The sequence below is a fragment of the Colossoma macropomum genome, unplaced genomic scaffold (assembly GCF_904425465.1).
Source record: "Colossoma macropomum unplaced genomic scaffold, Colossoma_macropomum, whole genome shotgun sequence".
NCBI classification, from domain to species: domain Eukaryota; kingdom Metazoa; phylum Chordata; class Actinopteri; order Characiformes; family Serrasalmidae; genus Colossoma; species Colossoma macropomum.
In genome coordinates this window covers 6,994,969-7,020,327 of record NW_023494794.1, presented here as the reverse complement: position 1 = coordinate 7,020,327, position 25,359 = coordinate 6,994,969, and the positions used below count along the sequence as shown (strand labels likewise).

At 38.6% G+C, this 25,359-nt stretch overlaps 3 protein-coding genes across 5 annotated transcripts; 1 reads left to right on the top strand and 2 right to left on the bottom strand.

Annotated features, from left to right (window-relative positions):
- Positions 1-7,969, bottom strand: LOC118814400 (histone acetyltransferase KAT5-like). 2 transcript variants are annotated; one of them, XM_036579989.1, is made up of 15 exons: positions 7,838-7,969; positions 7,691-7,757; positions 7,049-7,117; positions 6,758-6,894; positions 6,103-6,171; positions 5,287-5,454; positions 5,077-5,145; positions 4,000-4,062; positions 3,238-3,486; positions 2,392-2,481; positions 2,093-2,233; positions 1,834-1,927; positions 1,546-1,705; positions 1,296-1,377; positions 7-1,027 (listed from the first exon to the last, which is right to left on the bottom strand). In XM_036579989.1, the coding sequence occupies exons 1-15, from the start codon at positions 7,850-7,852 to the stop codon at positions 893-895; spliced, it is 1,608 nt and encodes a 535-aa protein (XP_036435882.1). In that variant the 5' UTR covers positions 7,853-7,969; the 3' UTR covers positions 7-892. The 2 variants fall into 2 exon arrangements, with proteins under 2 accessions (XP_036435883.1, XP_036435882.1); XM_036579990.1 differs by lacking the exon at positions 6,103-6,171 and having other exon boundaries at positions 1-1,027.
- Positions 7,970-12,633: 4,664 nt separating this feature from the next.
- zfpl1 (zinc finger protein-like 1) lies at positions 12,634-19,752 on the bottom strand. The gene is made up of 8 exons (XM_036579988.1): positions 19,625-19,752; positions 18,807-18,923; positions 18,590-18,701; positions 18,104-18,297; positions 15,023-15,095; positions 14,194-14,376; positions 13,763-13,886; positions 12,634-13,366 (listed from the first exon to the last, which is right to left on the bottom strand). Exons 2-8 carry the CDS (start codon positions 18,906-18,908, stop codon positions 13,180-13,182), a joined length of 975 nt encoding a protein of 324 aa, XP_036435881.1. The 5' UTR covers positions 18,909-18,923; positions 19,625-19,752; the 3' UTR covers positions 12,634-13,179.
- A 533-nt stretch (positions 19,753-20,285) lies between these two features.
- On the top strand, positions 20,286-25,116 carry cdca5 (cell division cycle associated 5). 2 transcript variants are annotated; one of them, XM_036580924.1, is made up of 5 exons: positions 20,286-20,542; positions 20,880-20,959; positions 22,072-22,134; positions 22,863-23,363; positions 24,950-25,116. In XM_036580924.1, the coding sequence occupies exons 1-5, from the start codon at positions 20,467-20,469 to the stop codon at positions 24,980-24,982; spliced, it is 753 nt and encodes a 250-aa protein (XP_036436817.1). In that variant the 5' UTR covers positions 20,286-20,466; the 3' UTR covers positions 24,983-25,116. The 2 variants fall into 2 exon arrangements, with proteins under 2 accessions (XP_036436817.1, XP_036436818.1); XM_036580925.1 differs by having other exon boundaries at positions 22,863-23,386; positions 24,972-25,116.
- The last annotated feature ends 243 nt before the right edge of the window (positions 25,117-25,359 follow it).

The following is a 25,359-nucleotide window of genomic DNA, read 5'->3' as shown; positions in this document are numbered from 1 at the left end:
GCTAGTGATGGAGCAAGGTATAAAATTCATTACGTGGCAAATGTGTGCTGCTGATGTGCTGAACGACTTAAGATTTAAGATTGATTCATATTCCCACATTCCAGAATGTCTGGGGGAAAAAAAAATCTACATTTTCTTAATCAGTATTTTGATTAACTATTTTCACCTCATTAGTATAAATAAGAAAATATCTAGTCACAAAACAAAATACCCTAAATAAAATTGGACCCTTTCAGCTATAAGTAGTCATTTACTTTTTTTTTAAGACTAACAGCTGTACAAGTATCCCAATTTACATTTTTGTAACAGTTCAACATGGCACACAGACATGCAGTAACATACATTTAAACTTCCTTTACAAAAAGAGAGAGTGAGAGAATAATGTGCATTATATACAGTCAGTAATGATCAATGCTCAGGTTTAGCCTGAGGGGGTGAATATGTGATAGTGGTTGTGCAGAATCCACAGGTTGCTGTTCTGATAGAAAATACCTTAAATGACCAAACATTGTTTCTGACAGTCATCTCATTTGACACTTCCACATTGTGATAGGAGGAAAAGCGGCTGTAGTGATTTCTTATGAAACCTATTAGTTAAGCAGTTCATTTAGACTTAACTGGACAAAAAAGGAGTGATGAGAAGAGACACAAAAAAAGAAAAATATGAACAACAGCGAAGCACCTCAAAAGAAGCAACCACCAATGTCCAATGTTTAGATGAAGATTATAGCTGCTGGTCACTTAAGCACTAGTGTTTTCAAGTCTTTTAGTCAAGTCTGATTGTGACAGGTTTGTTACTAAAGGTCTGCAAGTTCTGAGGCCCACTTGGTCATCCAGGTTTTTAGTAGGTCTCCAAGATTGTGTGCCATGGGTCCCACGGTGCAACATGTCTCTACCACTTGCCCCTTTTGCTCCAGTCTTTTGGGGTGAAATGTAGACATTTAGGGTCGATCCGAAGGTGGCGCTTCTGCATGGCACGTTCATGACCCTCTACAATATCCTCTGAGAGAGTGAGAATATACTGACCCTGAGGAAGAGAGCAGATGAGGGTATTAGCAGGTCAGACTGCACACTTGTAGTTCCTCCAACTTGAAGACAAGTTCAGCCGTCTGACATTATTATACTATTTTCTAGTTTATGGATGCATTAATATTTCTGAATTACATCCTAAAACTGAAGTGAAATTACGTGAAGATGTTTACAGGGCAATAAAATCTGTCCTCAGGACAGAAAATACTAATTTGTCATGTGACTTTGTAAACATTAAAAAGATTTTAATTAGCACTAATTATTACCTTGTAGTAATTGATGAGGTTGAGGTATTGTAGAGTTGATATTACGTCCTCTTTCTTTACGCTGGTTATCTCACTAATTTCACTGCAAACAAGACAAAACAATCAGGTGTGCAGGTGTACAACAAATATTCTATTTGTGGTAGCCCATTAAAATATATATTTAACAGAATGTATATCTAGATTCTGTAATAAATTTTGATTGTGTACAATCTATACAAGTCCATAGTGTATAAAGGCAGAGACTGCACACTTGATGGTGATTTGCGGTCGTTCCCCGTTGTCTGATTTGAGGTCCATGAGTATTTCCAGAATGGTCTGAGACCAGTACGAGCGGTAAGACAGCAGACCCAGATCGGACAGAGGCTTCTCTGGAGTACCCGTCTTGCCCTCGACCTTAGACAGCTCATAACCTGAGAAAAAGACAGGACACATATCAGGCACTTGCAAAACTGATGTCAAGAAAGCATTAATCAAATTTTCAGCAAAGCAAAGAAAAAAAATTTTAAGCACCAGCTTCATTCTGAGCTGAGAAACTTACTGAACTCAATCAGCAGTTTGCCGTAGCCTCTCCTCTGATATGGTGGCAGCGTCAGAATGCAGGCCACATTATAATCTTCTGTTGACTCTTTTTCCTTGGAAGAGTAGCACACAATGTAAATGCATGGTTGAGATTAATGAATTGTTGGAGCAAGCCCCTTATGTGTTTTAGTTTAGATGATACGAAATAGGTGACATTACGAGTCATTTCAACTATATAACACTTCTGATTCTGTGCAGTAATTTACATAAAAATGCACCTTAGAGAAGTAGCCAACTATGTGGAAGCCCTTGGAGTCGTACTCTGTCATAACGTAGAATAGGAAAGGGTCTGTGTCATAGTACAGGGTCTTGTGGTCCAGGAAGCATTTTGCTAATAAACACAAGTTCTGGGAGTATGTCTGCAAAACAAGCAACAAGTATAACATTTAAGTTAGTATAACAAACATTTAAGTTGGTTTCTGACAGATCTTACACTGACCTTAAATAACCTAAATCTGTGTGGTTATAACTGATACTAGTTCAACTACTCCAAGAAATAGGTTAGACAGCAATTTACCTTGTTTTTCCTGCCGTCAATTTCAAAGAAGGAGATGGTCCCTTTGCGGTAGATCTCATTTCCTGGAGGATGCCGGAGGTTGCACTTTGTCTGTGCACAATAAAAACACAACATTTACCTGATGCATTTACCTAGTTATGAATATTGAGCCTTTAATAATCTTTTGTTGCTCCCCCAACACATGAGATACTGAAAACCTAATCTAAAAATATCCAATAATATGGTATCTGTTTTATACCATTTAAATGTACTCTGTGTGTTTAAACTGAAGTTAAATTAACATATTAAAATAACCATTAATTTGTTGAGAATCAAAAGTTTTGGTCACTGCAATGACCAAAATTACTAGATAAACGCTATAGTTAAAATTATGCAAGTTATATCTAGTAATCTGACAGGAGAAAAAGTAGTATGACAGGAGAAATCAGCAGACAAATGACATTTCTTATTCAGTAAAGTAATATTAGGCCTTGGCAGTAACATCCAGCAGTCTAGAAGGTTTATGAAGGTAGTCTTGAGCCAGAGACCACAACTGCTGTAGTTCTTAATCCTGTGGCCACCTCCATTAAACATCAAAAGTATTTATCTTAAGTTAAATGCTTAAGCAATGAATTTAAAGCAGAAAATTAAACTTAGGGTCTAAAACTCAATTAATATTTTCAAATTCCACTTAAATGCTTCCCTGAAGAAATGTTACACATTTTAATTAATGTAAAGGGGGAAACTTAAGATTAAAATTCCCTTTAGATGTTTTATACAATTGACCACTGGTCCTCTAACACTTAACTTCAACTCAGGAAAGCTTTGTACTAAGGTCCTGTGAGCTGTGAAGAATGCGTCTCTCACCAGGTGCCGCTGCAGACACTTGAGGCTCTTGAGATACTTGAGGCAGAACTCGCAGAGGTAGAGGACAGGCAGAGAAGTCAGCTCCTGTGGGTACGGTGAGAAATACCAGGGCTTGAGCCGGTGACGACCCAGCTCGATGCAGTCAATGTTCTTCATGCGCGTAACAATGTCATCGTGGCTGCGGTCTGACACCAAACTGCCAGTCATGCGGGGAGCCGATGGGATTCCGTCCGAGCTGTCCTGAGAGTCCTGATGCCGGGGTGGAGTTTAGGGAACAAGTTACAAGACAGACACTCAAAATTATCTATTAACAAGTGATGCCTCTTCTGTACTTTTAATGTGTATTTTGGAGTGTGATGAGAGTTTTAGGGTAAAATTCTGAACTTTAAGACAAATCAGGAAAACAACTGAAATGGCTTACCATTAATAATTCAATAAAAATGATTAATTATTTCTTGAAAAATTTCTCTTACACTTCATTTTGTAAATTATGAAATCCTTGCTGATGAAAGTTTTCAACTGAAAGCACAAAAAAAAATATTTTAACTCTTCTCTAATGTTAATGGACACATCACATACTATTATAAGATCCAATATATTTAGAATCTCTCAGAACAGATGCTGAACTATAGTCAGGTCTCCCTCTCTTTGTCCTGAGCTTAAATGAAGACTTTTGTACAGCACTCATGTATGTGGGGCCACTGCTCTCTATTCTCCGACAGACACACAGCAAACAGGCAATGATAAAGAAATGAGACGAACCTCTCCTGGCGGCAGACAGCCACTGGCGTTGCGAGGGCTGTTATACTGGAATACCTTTATCATCTATCAAGAGAAACAAAAGGGTTGCAAAGGCTTTGGGACACTTTCATTTGAGAGGGGAGGAAAAAAGTCGCAGCATAGCAGATTTTACTCTTTAATAACAGGGTGGGCTTGATTTCTGGTCTTTGTTCTGTTTTCCTGCTCAGTAAGGAGTCTGTGTTGGTATGTGCAGTTTGAGTTAAATAGTGAGTGTTTTCAGTGCTAGACAAAAAGCCCTATTCTCAGGTGTTAGTGAGCAGGAGTATGTTATCAGTAGCTTTAGCAGGTGTGTATGAAGCTCTCCTGATGGTCACTGTAGACTTTGCATCGTCACTGCTAGTGTATTAATAACAAATGCATGTGTTCAAAGTTTACTAGATATTAACAGATATCTGGATTTTATATCTACGTGTCTAATTGATATCTGGACCCATACTATAGACAAACAGATGATACATGTAATGGGTAGGGATGTCCTGACCATATTTTAATGGATCGTATTGGCTACATTAACCCTGACTCTTTGTTTTGACTAACCAATCAGCTACCAATTATCAGGGCTCAACATTTAAGGAATGGTTTAACAACAACAACAACAAAAAATCTAATTTAGACAGTTTTCACGCTTAGCCAAAAAGTATTTGCTTGGCCAAGACATATTTGGTGTCTGAACTTCGAGCGGTCTAGGTCACTTAAGATCTTCTAGAGTAACCTAGACTTCTATTATATTAGCCACGTAGCTCCACTGCACTTACCTTACTAACTGTAATGTACTCTAACTATACACTGTATAGCTATATTATCTATTAAATTGCAAAGTATCAGCAGAAACTTGATTTTATATGACTCAAATTTGTGATAATAACTAGATCCGGACATTCCTAATAATGGGGCAATAAGCAACATATTGCAGTCCAAACATGAAGTGGTTTTCCAATTAAATGAACATGGGAGTGCAGACACACAGTCTTAAATGGAACATAAGGTGGATATTAAATAGTAAAAAGTTCTGAGGATCAGAGAAATCAGAGTGCTTACCTCATCTGTACCGCAATTCTTCCTCTTCCTGCCAGGCTGAGATGGGAGAATACGCCTCGTTGTGCCATTCTGCCAGAGAGAAAACGCACATAAGCACAAAGGCCATTTTCCCCTACACCCTAGAACAGAGTTGTAAAAGCTATATTAATAACTAAACAACAGGTCAAGTGTCTGTGGATGTTGTGGAACTGAGAGAGAAAATACCGTTACCGTGGTGATCGAGGTGAGCTGTTCGTCCTCTCTGGATTTAGTGCTGAAAGCTTCTCGGACTGCTGGGTACACGGACGCCTGCGAGGCCTCTGCAGAGCTGGGAAGCGAAGGCACTGACGTCACAGCAGAAACTTGAGATGCCAAAGAGACAGACTCAGCTTTTCTCTTCTGTAAAACGCAATCAGAATAAGATCAAAACTACCTTTTTTAACGAGACATAAACATACAACATTCAAATATGTCTTTCTACCACACCACTATTTGTTTAAATATACATTTGCTAAAAAGTGAACGAAATTATGCACCCAAAAATAAGAACTGTATTACTGAGATCTGTAGGTAAACATGATGGCCCACACCATACAGACTACACAATAAATCACATATATACTGTTATATACAGAGTAAAATAGTCAAATATTTACACATTGCTATGACTTGCTGCACACACAGGCATGTTAAATAGGATTTTCTTACCCTTTCTAATGTTCACTGACAAGCTTTGTTTTCAATCACTGTTGACTTTACTTGATCAACCAACAATCAAAATCTACATGTCCTATAGTTGTTTTTCTTCTGCAAGCACTTATTAACTGTGGCCATATACTCTTACCATATGGTGCAATATAGTCTCATCAAAGACAGATGAGGCAAAAGTCACTTTAAGCACATCCCTTCCACTTTGTGGCAAGTGTCAGGAGAGGACCTCATCGGGGCTTTTTCAAGCAGCACAGAATATTGAGCCCATTCATTCAAATGTCTTGCAGTAATTGAAAAGGGTGTTTTTAGTGTAGAATGGGCAAAGTTTATCAGTACCGGAGTGGGAAGGGTTTTGCCTCTGGAAGGAGCTGAAGCAGACTGAACGTTGAGATCTAGACTCTTCCTCTGAATTTGAACAGAAAGGAAGAGATCAGAATTAAAGAGTACAAATCATGTGAACACCTGTACATGACTGTGACTTTTCTGGTAATCTTGCATTAACACATCCCTGGATCTACCTTTAAAGTCAAGTAAAATAGTTCAAAAGGAAGAGCGGATAACATTAACGTTGATATGACTGGATTGTATTCAAAACATCCCCAGCGAGGGTATTTCACAAAACAAGGTTTCTAACCTAATAACTATAGCCCAAAGTTAACCGTGTCTAATAGGAGAAAGGTTAAGACACATTCCTACTGGACAGTCCTTACTGTGGGTTCAAGTCATTCAGCCTTATTCAGAAAACCTGTCTTGTGAAACACCTCCAGGACAGTCAAGAAAAGGGTTGCCATCAGCTTTGGAAAACAATTTCACATGACAGCAATCGGGAAAAAAAAGAAAAATTTTTTTTATGCATTTAAATATTTCATGTATTCATTTAAAAAAAAACGCAAAACTGGCTCCAAGTTAGTGGGACTTCAGAACAGTGTAATGAACTGGTAAGTGCTGAATGTAGGCAGGGGTGAAAATGATCTAATGTGGCCTCTCTTACCACGTCTCTATCTGGTGAGCTGGGCCGAGACCCAGGCAGACCGTTCTTCGTGGGTGTCTTCGCCTCCTTCTTTGGGAACTGGAGCTTTTTCATGTCCAGCCGGTCTGGAGTGACCCATTCATCCAGACGCTTGTTAACTACAAATAAATAAATACATGAAGATATGAATAAATAAAATTAAAAAAATGTCAGAATGTGGCATATTACTTAACTGTGAAACACCTCGAAAACTAGTTAGTGTAAGTCACTGATGCTCAAGTTTTGTGGCTACATATAAACAAATGTACTTACAGTCAACATAGTGAACATAGTAGAGCTTTCTCCCAAGAGTATCTTTGACGCTGAGAATTTCAGCCAACGCTAGAGGAGATGAGAAATATCACAGTTAAATAGTGGACACATTTGAAGCAACTGCATTATCACATATCTAGGTATAGCTAAACGCTTTACAATCAAGTAAAACATTACAGAGGAAAGAACAATCAGCTTCAACAGCTCCCTGAAGTATGACTGCTTTTAAGTCCTCAGGTGAGTTACTTCACAAAACAGGGTTTCTCACTAAAGTTATCATGATAAGCTCAAATCAAGTCTGCCCAATAGAAGAAGGAGCTGGGATCAAGTATTTCGGCTTTACTAAGAAATTCTGTTTTGTAAAATATCTCCAGGACACTTTATGAATGAACGGGTTTGTCATCAGCTTCGGGAAACAACTTCACAGCCTCAACGTCGCATGACAGCAATAACGGAAAACAAGTCGGACTTTATGTACAATATATGTTCTCAAAACAGCTATAATGGTATGAAGTTGTTTTATTATTTGCTTATATATACACATGCCTGTCTTTTGTTTACATGCTGCTCCGCCATGACAGCGCGCTGTTTGTTATTATTCAGTTAGCGCGTTAGCAGCGGATGCTAACGGAGAGCACTTACGCCACTCGTCTTCATTTTCCTGATTTTTCCGGAGCACAGGAAGACGGCAGCCCTCCACGATCTCCACCTGTGAATATACAACATATTAGCGGATTGAATGCGGCTTGAGGCAGCAAAATAAAAGCAAGAGATTCATCAAATACTCACCGAAGCATCCGTCATTTTGGCCTTCAGGGTTTTCTCCTTCTTCTTCGTCGTCTTCTACTTCTTCTTCTTTGGCTTTCAGGCGCACCACATCCACAGTGTTGCATTAGCGCCCCCTTTAGACGGTTGGCTAGAAGCCTCCACCAAAGTCATTCAGAGGAGTTTGGTGTGAAATGCTTCGTTCTAGAGAAACTTACAGAGTCAGAATTGTTCACAGTGGTGGTGTTAAAAACCAGACTTCTGAAGAGTTTAATGCCTCTAAAACCTCCCTTCCAGAAAGGTATTACATGAAATGGTTATAAATACACTGCCTGAGACTGCCTTTTTACAGTAGTTTTATGATGAAGTTTGGTTCTCAAACGTGTTTTAATCCATTCATGGTGGAGGGATACATGAAACATGAAAGATGCTTGAAGGCAAAATAGTCTTTAAATAAAACTTATATTTTTATATTTACCACTATTCTGCCATCACATTACATAAAAACTCAAAGACACATGTAGGTTCACTGGTGGTTTTGGATAGTGAATAAAATAGCTATATTGGCATTGTAGACATCAGCACTGCTGGTTCCTATCACCACTACTGTAAAGAAATCTGATTCTGTAAGTTTCTCTGCAAATAAACTATTTTACATCAAACCATTCAGAATGACTTTGTTTATATTTCAACCACTGAATTATGCAGAAGTGTTGAAAAATGGGTGGAATTCCTCTTTAAGCACTGGCTATGGTGGAGTATGGACAAGATTTCCCTACTTTTTGCTAACATATCCTATCTAATAAGCCAGTCGCTTTTAAAAAGGTTAATACTAACGTACAACTCCTAAATTGTTCTTCTGATGGTGGTGTACTATTCTGACATACTATTTAGCACATAAATATGTAGTTTTGGTTGCAGCCATAGGCCCAGCAGTCTCAAATGTCACCCTAAGCCCTGCAGCTCTCCTGAAAGTCCACACTTTGGTGACTTCAACAATGTGCAGCCCTATACAGCAAGAAACCTCAAGGATGCTTGGTTTAAACTTGTGCATTTTGGACAAACTGGCCTATTGTTTATATTCATTTTTTAAAAAGAGCTAAATGTAGTCATCTACAGTGGCTCTGTTCAGATTACAAGCATAATGCAGCTGAATTACTGGTTCAATTAATAAACAAATACATTTTAACTTGCATCTGAATGTCAACAGCTGTAAACAAAACCCATCCACTCTGGTCCTCACCTTTATCACCTTTAGCTGCTTCAGAATCCGCATTAAGGCCAAGTAAAGGCACATAGATGACGCTACTGAGCACCACTTTGAATGGCAAGCACGCACAAATGTGGACTGCAGGACTGCACATGCATCAGAAAAATGCATCTTTCTTTTTAGAGACACTGAAGGACTCAGCTGGTGTATTCATCAAGACCTTTCATCACCCACAATGCTTCGTGCTCAGTACAAAACCATATGAAAAACAGTGGAAATATGGCACCAGGGTGAGCCACCTCCACCTCATCATCAAGCAAAATGAGACTCTCCCTGATACTGTGTTTCACTTGTTATGATAGGCTGGTTGTCACTAATATGACATTACTATGACTATTCTAATGATATTTTATAACATTAAAGGGCCCATATCATATCTAAATAAAAGAGTTTGATCTTGTATGGAAACACAATTCAAATTTCACAACATACCTTCATTCTCCAGTCTGTCCAGTCCCTATGTGGAAAGATACCGACGTGATGTCACAAAACCAACACATTTACATACATCTACCTATTCAGCCTATAGAAGGTTCTCCACCCATTCACACTGAAGTTATAAGGAGTGTTTCAGCCTTGACAGCTTTTTGAATGAGACGCAATACAGGGCAACCAATCAGAACAGAACTCATTTACATAGATCAGTCTTAAAGGCACAACAGCTGGGTTTCCATACATGGACTCTATGGACTGGGTAGTGAATGGATTTTTTTTAACAGTGTTTACATATTACCTCAAGCTCTTTAATGTTTAAAAAAGTGAGGGAAATTTGACATGGGCGCTTTAAATACTTGATAAATATGTACAGTTATCAGTGTATTTGTGTTAATTTCATGGTTAGCTGTTCCTGGTTGTCTGTTTCTATTGGTATGTGCTGGGCTGTATGAATGCATTGCATGGACTCATCGCACTGTTGTTAGTCTGTGAGTCGCATATCACACCCTTCACCCAACAAAGCAAAGCAGTTACAATCTGGTGCTGCAGAGTCACTGCTGCAGTTGTAATACTAAGATTTTGTTATATGGAGCAGATGCACATGAGCCTAAGATCACCATGTCCAATGCCAAGTGTCAGCTAAAGGGATATAAAGCCCTCCAGCACTGGGCTGTGGAGCTGTGGAACTGTGTTTTCTGGAGTGATAAATCTCCTTCCAAAAGTTTTTGGATGAGCTGGAGTGGCAGATCTCATCATCCAACATCAGTATGTGACCTCACAACTTGTGGCTGCAAATCAAATCCTCACAGCAATGTTCCAACATCTAGTGTAAAGCCTTCCCAGAAGAGTAGAAACTGTTACTGCAGCAAAGAGGAAACAAACTCCTTATTAATACCCTCAATTTCAGAATGAAAGGGTAATTCCACCAGTATTTCAAAATTTCTGCAAAGTTTAATCATTACAAACGCTATTCATAGTGGTTTAATGTGAAATGACGAGCTATAGAGCAACTTACCAACTTGGATTTCATTATAATGGTAGTGATAGGAACCAGGGGTCGTGATGTCTACTGAACATAATGCAAATATATTTCATGTACTATCCAAAATGACCAGCAAACCTACACGTCTTCTGAATGTTTATATGTAATGTTTATTATAGTAAAAATAACATCAGAAAAAATCCTTTTCCTTGGGTACTATTGTGCCCTCCCTGTAACCCTCTGCCAAAATCCTCATCTCCAAACTATTGTAAAGCAATATATCAGGCCCCAAGAAATGTATTGGTATCCATTTTGCGGAAAACTGTCTGTGAGAGAGCCTTTAGAGGCTCTCTAAATGCTTTAGACCTCTAGTTCCTATCACCTCTACTGCGAACAATTCTGACTTAACAGGCCTCTTTAGAATGATGCATCCTGCAAATGCATGATCTGTTTAAATCCCAGGCATTAACTGAGATAGGTATAAGCTAAATGTAAACAAAATAATAATTTCTAGGGTACTTTGTATGAGGGGGTGGCTGTCCTAAACCCTAATCCCTAAATTTCAACATGTGAAAATAGTTTTTTCAACTTTTCTTTTCTTTTAAAGTGAGGTTAAAAGATTTAGATTTACCATGAGATTAGTTTCATTAAGTATTCTTTAAAATAAAAATACAAAAAAACCTAATTCATGTCCTGGAAACTGGTCTTACAGGGTTTATTCAACGGTTTAATTAAAATATACCACTGCAGTTAAGAGCAGCACGATATGGACATAACATATAGTGTTTGATAAAGCTGTTGGCTATCATGATTATGATGATATGACAAGTGATCCATTACAATTAAAATAATGATCATAAGTATCCTTATAATGCAAGCCTGATGTAACAGTAACTTTTACTGCTTCACATATTTTACACACAACTCTCCACAGGTGGAACCCAGCACAGAAAGCACTAGGCAGGCTTCTGACTCTATGTTCTCGGCCATGTAATTGCCTCATTCTGGCACTCTGGGGTAATTTGATCCGTGTTTATCACAAAAACGTATACTGTGATAACAATGAAAATACGATTTATCGTGCAGCCCTTCTACATGTTTTTGTAATTTTTTTAATTGCCTGAATGCTCATATAGGCTGTTTACACCTTCATAATACTAGCTCAATCTCTTGCTGATGCAATCATCTTGATGCTTATGTACTACTGAAACACAGTGTGAAGAAAACAGAAATAAGTTTCAATTTTTACATTTCATCATTTAATAGCGAGATTGCTGTGAACAGAGTGAAATCCTCAGAGTTTAATACCGTACTATCACATATCTCTTCTCTCCTAAAGAAGCTCCGGTGTCTGTTGTAAAGTTCATACAGTACAGTATCTCCCATCATACATTGAGAAACATTTCAAAGTAAAGAACAGCAGGGCAAGAATTGTAAAAGGGGAGAAAGTGCAAACAACAGTGTAGTGTTAACACAGCCAGAGATGATTTCAATATCATAGTTTCAATCAGATATACAGACAAAAATAAATCTTAAAGCGCAAAAGCCACATGGAAGTTCTCTGGGGAATTATGTTTATGATTTCAAGCACAGCTCTGTGGATTCAGCTTTTAATCTGAAAATCCAGGTATTATTTGGAACATACAAGAAAGACACAGGAAAAGTGTTTAACCAAATTATCTAGTCAGTTAAAGACTCTGTATCATTCTTCCCATCTACATTCCAAAGATTTGGTATGGACTTCACTTGTACTTGGACACATCTTCATTCCACTGGTTGTAGATGCTGTTTGGAGCCACGAACGGCAGACTTGGTAACAGATACAAGAACGAATTACGGTACAATACTGATATTAAGGGGCTACAACTTTTGATAATTGACATCAGTCGATATAAATTTGTTTTTATATTTTAGACTTTAAATTGTATACGCCAATAGTTTTAAATAAACAGTACTTTACTGACTGATAGGACTGTCAGTAGTAAATGGTTGAGTTTTTTAAACTCAAATAAACAGCAGAAACTCAGTCTTAAATAATCTAAGAATTGCAGCACTAGGGGTGGAGCTACCTCAAATTATTTGCCATTTTGTTTTCTGTTAAATGCTTCTTATTTCTCTTCATGGAAAGAGTTCTCCGCAGATACAGCTCGCTAAAACCGAGGCTAATCAGCCAATAACATCAGCCAACCAAGATATCGGTCAGGCTCTGTAATGAATAACATATTAAACTGCAAAACACCTAGAAGCACAATGTGTCCGATTGGCCGTATTGCTTTAAGAAAAAGTCACCTCCCCACCACCCACCTGATTACTGCATTTTAGTATACAAGAATGCATCAAGAACTAAAGATGGTCTAATGAAACATTTACACACTCTTCTGTCTTCTTAAGTGCAAATTCAGTGTTGACTCATAGAAGACAGCATTAGAAGATACGTTGGTATAAACACTTTTGCATCTGCCGGCAGCCAGACTAAGGAAAGACAGAAGGCAGCCACTTCCTCCAACCACCAGACAGAAAAAGTGTTGGGTCACCATTCCTGCAATGCCACATAGGAGGCGTCTATTCGCTGGTCCCAGCGCTCTGAAGGTCACTTCCTGCTTCCGTTTTGTTCTATTCGAGCTGGATTTTGTGGTGAAATGCACCACAGGTCCAGAGGCAGTAGAGGCCTTTCGCTCCTCACATGTTGCCCACCCTTATGTTAGGGTTCAGCATGGGGTCCAGGTTGGGGTCTTCATCGGCCGAAGCCCGGCCCAGTTTAGCCATGATGATGATGAGGGTGAAGAAGCCAATCATACCGATCAGCAGAAACATGACGATTCTCTGCTTCAGCGTCAAGGTTTTTCTCTTTGTCCCCAGGCGGTTCCTGTCGAGAGGTAGAAAAATTGTTGAGAGGAATATCATATAAAATACTAGAACCGAAGTTAGCTAATAATACATTTAACCACCAAAGTTTGGCATTGGGTATGGTGATCTTAGGCTCATGTGCAGAGAGCATCCCGTTATATCTACTGTGCTTTGTTGTGGAGATTATAAAAGCTATGTGTGTGTACATTTGAATGCATGTGTCAGCAATGGGTGCAGCTGAATTCACAAATTAGAAGGGTTGTCTCCATACCTTTGTATATATGGTGTATGCAACCAACCTTAAGAACTCTAGAATTAGAGTATCACTATCATTTTACTATACTAACTAAATGTAAATACACAATTACATGATTAATTGCACAGCGTGGAATTGCATTTATATTCAAAAACTCACTTTAATATCTGCGCAAACCAGCTCAGGGCTGGCCTCCGCCGGTATTTATCGTCATCAAAGTCGATTTGCGTCACTGAAGTGTGGCCTGATTCTCGTGTGTCATACACTTTTCTAGGTGAGGAGGCTGGGAGAAGATACAGAATATGAGTTAATAACAATGGTAGCAGCATTAACACACAGTTAAAAGCAAAGTCAGGAACTGCTTGGGGTTCGCCACTCAATGTGGCAGACAGGAAGGAGCTATTTTATTGCACAACAACCTGTTGCAGACTGTTGCTTTGTGGGTTCCATAGACCCCAATGACTATTATAAGTTTACATTTATGGAATGAAAACACCACTGTCAATTTCTGTCTTATGGGTTCATTTACCACAGTTAGCATAAAGCTAAATTACTAAGAGAAATGTTTGAAGTAATAGGAAACACTATACCTTTGCTGATAGTGATGGTGTCAGGCGCAGTGGCTGCAATCATGTTGATTACGGAGTGCTCTTGGACCCCCAGCCCTCCATTATTGTGTGTGCTGTGGCTCAACCCCATGTCCTGATGTGGAGGCACCGGACTGATCGTCGGCTCTGGAGTGTATGAGGCAGACACAGATTCCACAGCCGAGGCTGACGTGCAGACAGATTAGAGGATTTTTATAAAAGACCGGGCTTGAATCTACTTGAATGGGGGATGAGCTTAAACCCCCAAGCTAGTGTTTAAAAATATTTGAAGTCTAAGATAAAATAACCAAAATAATTTATATAAATAAGTTGTTTAGAGGTTAGTGGACACAAAATAAACAATACATTGTGATTCTATGTATTTATTGTCATTTCAGTTTTTCCCCAAAGAAATAAACACTATAATATTGCCCAGATAATTAGCTGTACATGTCATTTTTCCAGATGGCCTACGACTTTTCCACAGCACTGTATCTCCACAACAAGTGTGGCTTTTTCCTGGTTATGCCAACCAGGTGAAAAGCGCTTTTTATTGAAGGCAGGATTTCTTGTGATAAAACCACAATGTTGGGCATTACGAAGTATCACATTTATAACTCAGCCTCAACCAGAGTCACTTGCTCTGATAATGCCTCTGGTGCTACATACTGTAATAACAAAGATACTAAGGTAGAAGTACAATGAGTCCAGCTGTGGAGAATTCTACGTGCTAAACACTTTTCAAAAAGGAGTAAACCAACATGTAACACAGTCTCAAAATGTTGTATATAAAGAAAAGGTCTTTGAACGAGTAAAATCTTTATAAACTCACCATCAAAAGTCCAATCTGTATAGTCAGTGACATCGTGTGATGTGCTCTCCTCAATCTCATCTTTGTCTTCAACCTGAAGAAAATGCGATACAGAAGTTTTAGAAGATCTGGAATAAACCATCATTCAACAGCCAAGAGTCCAAGTGTCAATATCAATACAGTTTTTTTGTATTTTAGGTTGACTTATTAGGTTTATGTTGTATTATGTACCAAAAACATTGTTTTTACATGAACATTTTCCTATCCTTTTTTTCACTATTAAACAGGCTGTTTTTGTTACCGTGCCTTTAAGATTGATATAAATAAATGAGCTCTGTTCTGATTGGCTGTCCTGCATTGTGCCTCATTCAAAAAGCAGTGTGGGTTGAAACACTTCTTAAAACTTCAGTGTGTAGGTAGGGTTAAACTGTTATAGGCCAAGCAGGTGGATTTATGTAAATAAATATGTGTTATGTTAGTTTTCGTGACCTCATGGAAACAACTCATTCAAAATATCCATCTGTGTTCATTAGCGTGAAAGCAGCCCTGAAAACCATGTAGTTTAACCGATCAGCTTAGACCAAGAGTTTCAAAATGCAGCTCTTTTTCTTTTAGTCAAGGCTGCTTATTCTATCGGCTAAACTAAAACACAAATAACAGAAAAGCAGATAGTGACGTGCTGTTTTTTAGTCATGACTTCAGTTTTAGTAAGGTATTAATATCCAACCATGCTGTGCAATATGCAACCAAGTTTCTGCTGTGGATGCAATGTGTATTCTTTCTCAAAATCACGCCTGACGGTCACACTGCCTGCTGAGTTTGGTTTTGCACACTTCTTAGTGTAGATGATGTTAAAGTGAAATGTTTTCAAAGTTGTTTTTTTTTGGGGTGAGACGCTGTACTTCAGTTTGCGCTACCTGTATTTTGATTTTTCAATCACGTGATGTAAATATGATGCGCGGACTTCTTCATGCCAACTAATCGATAATGTGATGTGTTGCCAACCATTTTTTTAATCAACATTATAGTTCAGATCAATTAATCATCGCATCCATAATTATAATAACCTTAAAATTCTATTTGACGGCTATTAGTCAAGCCAGTGACCCCTGGCCTGGCTGTCCCCTTAAACAAGATTGCTATCAATACTATGGACTGTAGAATGGGGGCAGGGCCATGGCCAAACTGTTTTAACGTGGTCCAAAAGTATGTGGGCCTTTAACTAGCCTATCACTATATAATATCAAGAATGATTTTGTACATATATTCTTCATGTTTTGAATATATCTGGCAACTATGTCATCTTGATAGCTAGGCAATGGCTGGCAATAAACAAAATAACACAAAATCTTTTTGTTTCATGACTGGCCCAAGCTATCAAAAAAACCTGTGCAACAGTCTTCAGTCTACTTTTTATAGCATTTTCCCCCAATTTGTCTCCCCATCTAGTCATGTCCAATTCTACTCACTAGCCAGGTCTATCCCTGTCACAGAATGCTACCAAAGCTGGACTGATGAAGGCTAGCACAAGCTTCCTCAGAGTCACGTCAAGAGTAAAATTTTCCTACTGCTGCTAACGCAACATCACTGGACAGTTGAACACACTTGGACGAAAATGCTAACTGCTGAACCGAACAGATGCCTCCTTTGGCTAGCATTCTGCTGAGTGATGAGAAGAGAGGGAGGCCCAACCTATCCACCCAGGGATTGAACTTGTAATCTCCTATACTTTTCATTACATCTTTACTGCATTTACAGTGATGTGAAAAAAACAAGACACCCCATGAAAACTTTTGTCTTTTTTAACATATTTAAACATATGGAAATTTGATCTTCATTTTAACAATACTGAGAGATAATTAATATAACTAAACAAATAAGACTGAAAAAATGTCTTTGAAAATGAATTCTAAAAAATGGAATTAATAGAATTTAATAAAATTTTCTTGTGAGGAAAAAGTCAGAATGCCCCTATATTTCTTACTACTTAAAATACCTAAAACTAAAATCAGGTATGCCACATCAGCTGCAAATGATTAGAACATTGCTAGTGAGGATTTTGGAGGAGCATGTCTTATTTAAAACTCAGACACTGATCTTGATTGTTGAAGTGAGTGGTATCACCATGGCGAGATCCAAAGGGCACCCAGAGGCTTTCAGAAAGAAGGTTGTAGATGCATATTAATCTGGGAAGTGATTTAAAAAGATCTCAGAACAATTGATGTCAAAGTACATGCATCTACTATCAGAAAGAGACTGCACAAGTTTGATCTTATTTATGGAAGGAGGAAACCCTTGCTGTCAAAAAACAAACAAACATCAGAGTAAGACTAAGGTTTACTAGAGAACACCTAGACAAAGACCAGGACTTCTGGAACAATTAGTGACAGACACATTCAAAGTTAAATTATTTGGGCACAGTAACGGAAGACATATTTAGCACAGCATCTGAGCACAAGAACCTCATTCCAACTGTGAAGGTTTAGGGCTGCTTTGCTGCAGCAGGTCCTGACAAGCTCTCAATCACAGAATCCACTAAGAATTCTTTATTGTATCAGAGAGTTTCTCAGGAAAATGTACGACCATCTGTCCAAAAACTGAAGCTGAAGCAGAGGTGGACCATGCAACAAGACAATGACCCAAAACATTCCAGGAAATTCACCAAAGAATTGCTCAAAATCAAAGCCCACTGAGATGCTGTGGCATGATTTAAAACGGGCTGCAAGAAATTCTTTAAAATTCTGCACGGAGGAGTGGGAAAAACATTCTCCCAGTCGATGTCAGAGACTGGTAGACAGTTATAGAAAATGTCTAATTGAGGTTATTTCAGCCAAACAGGGAAATACCAGCTATTAGTGCATAGAGTATCCTAAATTTTTGTCAGTAGGAATTGGCATCTTTTTTTCTCTAATAAATAATCATGTCAAATTTTCATTATTTTTGCAAAGATGATGCAATTACATCACTTTTATCTATAGATATTGTTTTAAAGAAGATCAAATATTGTCTATATTTCTTAATAAACAACTAAATATTTAATGAAGTGTTCTAATTTTTTCACATGACTGTGTGCATCAGTCACAGTGTTGTCATAATGCTCACCAGTGGAAGGCCCAGTCCTGCCCTGGCCCAGTTGACAGAGGACAGCTGCGATCTCAAAACGTCAGCCACAGGACTGGCCAAATTTGTGGGAGGGAAGACAGGTCCCTGACATGTTGGGCACTGGTAACCTGCTGGTGCCGTGTACAGGGGCAGCCGTGAGGCCAAGTCATTCAGACAAGACCAGTGGAATAAATCTGAGATGGAATAGGACAAGAACATAAAGAGGAAATGGTCACATATTTGACACAAAACATTTCATTCAAATTTCTTTGCCTATTTGCCTGTCTAGTATTATAGAACTGCTCAAATTTGGCCCCATTTAGCCCCAATGAAGCTATTTTTGATAGCTTCTCAGTCTCAGTAATCTTTTGTTTATCATCATGTAAAAACGAGGTCATTTAAAACCTCACATAATACACTACCACTCCTCAGCCACATTACTAGTTTGACCATAAAATATATATGGCAATTTCTAGACCTACTTACCATAGCACACCAACCTCACAGTGTCCTGGGAATTTAGAGGCTGATTACAGAGAGTGCAGTTGGGATTGTAATCACTATCCTGGAGCCATTGCAGGTAGGACTGTACTATACACTGCACAACAGAAGAGCAAAAGAATAGGTCAACACACAAAAGTAGCACTATAGTTCACAGAAGATCTCTTAGTAAACAGCTACCCAAAAGAATTAGATCACAAACCTTACTGTGATTGGACACCAGGCAGTGCTCACAAACGTTGACTCGATGTTCAAAACAGAATAAGTTTGTAACCTTCCGCTTCGGACACTTGCACAGACCCATGGTCTGCCTGTTGAACTACAAGCAAACACACCCATGTTGTCACTTACCACATAGTAAGGGCACTGTACGGCAAAATAGTCCCCAAAGAAAAATTCTGTTTTCAAATTTTTCTCTATTTTACTATTTTGTCCTCACTACATATAAAAACTCAAATGACACTGGACAGTAAATAAAACATTTTTATTTATAATTATAATTTATTTGTATTTTTTCAGTTGTAGACATCGCAACGTCTAGTTTCTGTCACTAAAAATGTAAAGAAATTGGAAACTGTAGCTACGTTTCTCTACAGTGCATTACATCATTTTAATTTTAATCATCTGAACGATTCTGTACACATCTCAACCACTGAATTATATACAAATCTACAAATCAACAGGATTCTCCTTTAAATAATACACTGTGTAGGAAACAGGGATACCGGGTAGATTCGGCGTTAGCTAACCTAGCTAATTACTTCAACATGCCCAACTAAAGGAAAACCTTAAACCAGTATCAATGATCTGTACATATTTACACAAGTTAGCTAACTATGTGTCAAAGTAATAACAGCACAGCAGGTATAACAGTAAGTCAGACACAGTAGTCATCCGTTAGCATGTAGCTCGCTAAGGTATCTCTGGTAGATCTATGTTTACAGTGACGTTAGCTGTTTTCACACGAACTGTCAAGAACCTAAACACAATTAACGTCCAAACTAAGGCTACTCCACTCACCGGGGATGTGAAGAATCAGTACAGCTCAACACCTTTAATCCAAAACCCCGAATTAGGGATGTCTTCGTCTACTTATTCCACTTCATGTTTGCGATGTATGCTTTAGGGAAGCATTTTTTTGCCACGTCTCTTCCGCTATAGTCGCAAAGTAATGACTTCATATGTTGATGCGGTTTCTAGCTACTAGCGTTACGAGCAGCGCCTTCTACTGGACCAGCGGCTACATTAAAACATTTCGGTCATCAGCAGCGTGCTGCTGCTGTTTCAGTGCGATTCATAAGTTTAATTATTTTAATTATACATGTTTTAAATGATGTTCCTTTAAGCTGATAGAGTCCTCAGTAATGTCATTGTGTGCATTGTACCTTCTCATTTGATGAGAAGTGCGATTCCTTTTAATGAACTGACTCCTTGGTTCCTTTTGCCTCTTTCAACGATTCGAGTGTCCAGTTCAGCCCATCTAAAGGCTTCATGAATAATGCAGTGTCGCATTTTATTATTTAGTTTTTTTTTAACTAAAAATGTCAAGAATGTATTTTTGGTTGCAATATTATATTTTATTAGAGTCCTTCGCCTATTAATAAATTGCACTTGTGAAATTGTTCAAAAGAATCGGTTCAAAGGATTCATTCACGAGTCGAGCACCGCTGTTCCGCCATTTTTGAAACGATAAGGCGGGCAATTTTGAAACGCTGGTGGAGAGCTGATATTTGCATGCTGCTAGAAACCACTTGAATTGAAATTAAACGGCATCTCGAGTTCTCATGTTTATAAGTGCATTTGCGATTTGAGTGGGTGCTGCACTTAACTTACTACTTACTTAGCTAGCGGTACTTTACAAAATGAGCGGCAGAACACCGAGGACACCGCGACCAGCGTCGACTGGACAGACAAGCAAAAACAACAGGCAGAGCAGACGTAAGTCACTTTCTAGTACTGTCCTGTACCGAAAGTGTCCAGTCATTGAATTGATTTGGGTAACTAACAGTGATGCCGACGAAAACCCCCTTACCTGAACTATTTAAAATTAGTCATTGTCTTCAGAAGCTAACGTTTGCTAGCGTCTCAACTGCTACAGCTGTTAGTGGGTTCAGGGTTAACGTTACTCAGTTAACCTAGCTAGCGGTTAGCTAGCTAACTCGCTAATGAAGAATTCTTTGTGAACTTCTGTTTCTAATTATCGTAACACCTTTCCATTTTAAACGTAGCTACTTAATTAGCTATTATTTTAGTCCTTTTCGTGTTTAATTCTTAGCCACAGATGGAGGCAGTCCACCGCGAAGGCGATCTGCGAGACTGTCAGCGAACGAGGAAAACTTACCACCCAAAGTTGAGGTAAGAGCGTTTATATGTAGTGAGTAACGTTACGCTTTCTAGATAACTTTACTGTAGGAAAGTTCTTAATTCTTTACAAGGTCTCCGCCGTATGTCCAAAAGTATCCATACACTCTTTCTAAGTAGTGATATGATCTATTAAAGATGCACCCATTGCTGACACAGGAGTTCAGTTGCACACACAGCTTCTATGATCTTCATAGAAAAGCATTGACAATAGAACAAGATGCTCAGCTGCATATGAACCCACTGTTACCATGCCCAGTGCTGAGCTTTGGCTAGAGAGGTGTAAAGCCCCACAGCATTGGGCTGGGCATTGGATTTGCTATCAGGGGAGTGAAGGAGCATCATCCAGTACCTGTGGGATGAGTTGGAGTTCCACCATCTCGTGTGAAGAGTAGACTCTGTTAAAGAGGAATTCGGAAGATTAAAAAAAAATATATATATGCATAATTCAGTCTTTGAAAGTGAAAGAAAATCATTCAGAGTGTATTGATGTGAAACGCTGCTTTAAGGAAGAAACTTACAGACTCCAATTTCTTTACAGTGGTGGTGATAGGAACCAGGGGATGTGATGTCTGCAACGTAAATATAGCCATGGATATTAGATGTTTACTATACAAGATGACAAGTGAACCTACATGTCTGAATTTTTTTTTACATCTAATGTTGATAATGGTAAAATATTGTTAATTTTTTTCACTATTAACTGTTTTGCCTTACAGCAACCTGTATGTTTCCCTCTGCCATAAATGTATTAAAAACTAATTTTAGACCAAAAGCCTATCTTAAAGCTAGTGTAAAACAGTGTCTCAGCTGCGTATTCATATAGTCACTTCATTTGAGGGAGCTTTTAGAGGCATTAAGCACTTCAGATGCCTGGTTCCTATTACCAGTGCTGTGAACAATTCTGACTTGGAACGTTTCTGTAGAATGGTGCATTTCACATCAAACCACTCTGGACTACTTTGTTTACATCTTAATGATTGACTTATGCAGAAAAGTTGGTGGAATTTGTATTTAATAACCTTTATATATGGAAGAAGAGTTAGATGAGTAATAGTCTACAAACTTTTGAATGTATTAGTAACACTGTCTTTTTTTCCACCAAGGCTCCACAAGTGGCTGTTAAACGATCCATTACTGTAAGGAAAATTGCCCCAAGGAAAACCCAGGTAATTCTGACAGAGTGCATTCATACATGGGCTCCATCTGTTCTTGTGTTAATTACGGCTTGACAGAATGATTTGAATTTAATTTGTTTGTTGCGTTGGAATTTAGTTCTGTGTTTTGTACTAGGAAAATTTGCCATTCCTTCAAACCACAAAAATTATGGCCTAAACTGCAACACCATTTCATGGCAAGGGACAGTGATTGTTACTACATGGAAATGTTAATTAAAGCTGGTTTAGTTTAGGCAGCCATGTCACCTCACCTCTAGGCCCTGTTCATATCTGGTATTAACATTCAGAGTGATCTATAGTGATATGATCATAAGTGGACGGCAAGATGTATAGTTGTTTACACCTGGCATTTCCATGAGTCTCAAATGCATCTCCAGTAATTTGATTTCATGACTGGAGGAAATATATCACCCACATTTACTATGTCAGTCTCTTGCTGTGTTTGTTGTCAGACAAAAATGTACCGTGAGTCCATGTCTGTGTAAATGAAAGGCCTGTTACAAATATATACCACATGAACTGCTAATACAACTTGTAAACAAAGGGTTGAGGAGATCAAAGATGAAGCTACATATCTGCTTTTGTCTCTGCCGTGATGACACAGTTGACTAAGGTGGTTCTTTAATGCTGTCAAGGACGCATCAAGACACTATAGTGTTTACACTACAAATGTTGAGAATTTTTCCAAATTTTACTTATTCCACTCTTTTCTTTCACAGGTGTCTTCAGAGCCTAACAAGGAAAATGTGGAAAGACCATCCAGTGCTACTAGAAAGAGGTCCCAAGTCTCAAGTCCTCCCCAAACTGAGACATCAGCTCCCAAGCCTACTGTCCTGTCCCCCATCCAGGCACCTTCATCACCCCCTCTCCCACCTAGAGAACCGGAGCAGGACGCTGTGTGGTCCAACAAGGTCCGTCGGTCCTACAGCCGCTTGAGCATGGGTGACCGATCCTTTGAGAGTCCGAAACCGCAATCCGCCTCATCCCCCACACGCCGTGAAACGCTGTTTGGGTTTGAGAGGCTCCAGACCCCTGAGGTGATCCGTAAGGCTGATGTGTCGAGGGGAGCGCTCCAGGCCTCTTCCTCGCTCTGTGGAGGATCTTTTAACCTCTCAGCAGCTGACGACAGTGTATCCAACGCCCCAGAACCTGACCCGAACATTCCTGGAGTTTGCCTGGTAAAGAAAAACCCTCGGAGGAAGAGGGTCCAACAAATTAAGGTGAGACAAAGGGACATTTGTGGGTCATACTGCATAGTAGATCTTAGGGGTGGGCAATACAAGGTATGTCATCATAGTAGTGATAAATTACTTCAAGGCCCACCTTTCAGTGTATCATATAGGGCTTGTTAAAATAGCATTTTTTAAGCTTTGAATACTTGTAATTTTTTCAAATGAGTACCCAATTACTTGTTCTCAAAATAACCCATATAAGCATAATGTTTACATACATGTTTGTTACTGCAGTTCAAAATATATCCAGTACACCGCAATGATGTATTAGTATTAATAGTATATACTGGAGGTGTCGTGGTTCACCCCTTTCACGGGTCTGTTTGGTCCTCAGTTTCTTGGCCTTGGTTCAATTTAGTTTGGATCAGCATGGAAAAATGTAACCAACTTTGAACCTCAGATTTTAAAATAAATGTTAAGTTCCTGCTTTATTAAGTTGTTGCAACAACATTTATTACAAGTAAAACAAATCAGGTAGAGTTGGAGCATTTGGGCCAATCAGTCAGTATATAAAATGTAAACAACCAGTAAATGAAATGCGAACATCAAGCGAAATAAATCTAACCATCAGCATAAACAGATAGAAGTTGTGCTGAAATGGCATAATTAAGTGTTTTCTCTGTAGAGGATGTGTTAACTTACCTTCAACGCAAAAAACAGGGATGACCAAACTTTTTTTTTTAATGGTTGTTTGATTTGTCCTCCTTTCCTTTCTTAAATCTTTGAAATCTGTGAAATGAAGCGCCAGCCTACCAGCACCTTATTATATGAAGCATGTGCTAATTCATGCAGGTGGTGGTGGCCAGTAAAACAACAGCATTGAACAGCTCATGAGCCAATGGCTGAGCTTGTATGTGGAGTTTGAGGTCTAGCAGTGAGTGCGCTGCTCCCACTACTGATCAAAGTTTATAGTGTTAAATTTAGGATGGCTGGAAAAACTAAAATGTGAAATAAAAGTTATTTATTAAGACAGTAAAATTATGCTGTATTGTTGTAGCGTGGGAGACGCTTCTGCAGTAGCTTTGTTTTGTGTTGACTGTTATTTGGGTGGTGTCGTAGTTAAAAAAGCACACTAAAATTTAAATGGAACATTTAAAGGTATTTTTTTATACCAGTGTGCATGTAAAATAAGTACATCCATTTTTGTATTAGATTGCTGTGTGCACAAATTATTGGGTATGTTCTTTCTATTTTTATTTTTACTATTAACATTATATATGAGATTGATGACAGTTTTGGTTAGTTAACCACAAATCAAGCATTTTTTTCAGTTAGACTATTACGTTGAACTTTCCACGCACTTCTACCAGATATGACTTGGATAGTACAGATGTGCCAAGAAGGAGGCTGATAAATAACAAAACTGTAGTGAAATTTGCATGCGCTCATGTTACGATCACATTTGAATGTGTATCATGAAAATGTCTTAAAGTACCGTAGTATATTTTTGCTTCATTGCCCACCTGTGAATCTGCGCTAAAGCTTAATTAAATCCTGAGATATAGGATGAATGAATGTTCTTCTCAGGTCTACAGAGTATTTCTAATGTTATGTCTTTGATTTCCCCTTTTTAGATGTCTGAGCTGGACCTTCTAGCTGCCAAATGAATGCTGAGTTTGAAGAGGCTGAGAGTTTTGAGTTGGTGGTAGAATGAAGCCGTGTTGCAGCTTTTAGAGACAGTTAATACCACTGGAAAAGAGAAAATCAAGAACAGAGGGAACAGAAACAGGATTCTGTACTCAGCATAAAGAGTGAACTGCTTATCTTGACCATTTTACCTGTATGGGTGCTCATACCTGAGGACAGATCAGCCTAAACCGTTGATTTAAATGTCTGGCTACATGGAATATACTATTAGACTTGAGGTTAAATTTGGTCTTTATTGTACATTTACTATTTGTCTGTCATTAGATCAGGCCTGAATGGTTGATTAAAAAACTGTACTGAAAGTCCCATTTTCATTTGTGCTTTTCATTATACTTGT

What these genes read in the sequence shown, in the direction of transcription:
- cdca5 (XM_036580925.1), top strand. Translation starts at nt 20,467, where the DNA reads ATGAGCGGCAGAACACCGAGGACACCGCGACCAGCGTCGACTGGACAG. An exon ending in ACTTACCACCCAAAGTTGAG is followed by an intron (nt 20,960 to 22,071) that starts GTAAGAGCGTTT and finishes TTTTCCACCAAG; the next exon opens with GCTCCACAAGTGGCTGTTAA. An exon ending in TTGCCCCAAGGAAAACCCAG is followed by an intron (nt 22,135 to 22,862) that starts GTAATTCTGACA and finishes TTTCTTTCACAG; the next exon opens with GTGTCTTCAGAGCCTAACAA.
- LOC118814400 (XM_036579989.1), bottom strand. An exon ending in AGCTCACCTCGATCACCACG is followed by an intron (nt 5,146 to 5,286) that starts GTAACGGTATTT and finishes TCTCTCTGGCAG; the next exon opens with AATGGCACAACGAGGCGTAT. An exon ending in TAGTTGGCTACTTCTCTAAG is followed by an intron (nt 1,928 to 2,092) that starts GTGCATTTTTAT and finishes TACTCTTCCAAG; the next exon opens with GAAAAAGAGTCAACAGAAGA.
- zfpl1 (XM_036579988.1), bottom strand. Translation starts at nt 18,908, where the DNA reads ATGGGTCTGTGCAAGTGTCCGAAGCGGAAGGTTACAAACTTATTCTGT. An exon ending in CAGGACTGGGCCTTCCACTG is followed by an intron (nt 15,096 to 18,103) that starts GTGAGCATTATG and finishes CATTTTCTTCAG; the next exon opens with GTTGAAGACAAAGATGAGAT. An exon ending in TACAGATTGGACTTTTGATG is followed by an intron (nt 14,377 to 15,022) that starts GTGAGTTTATAA and finishes TCTGCACGTCAG; the next exon opens with CCTCGGCTGTGGAATCTGTG.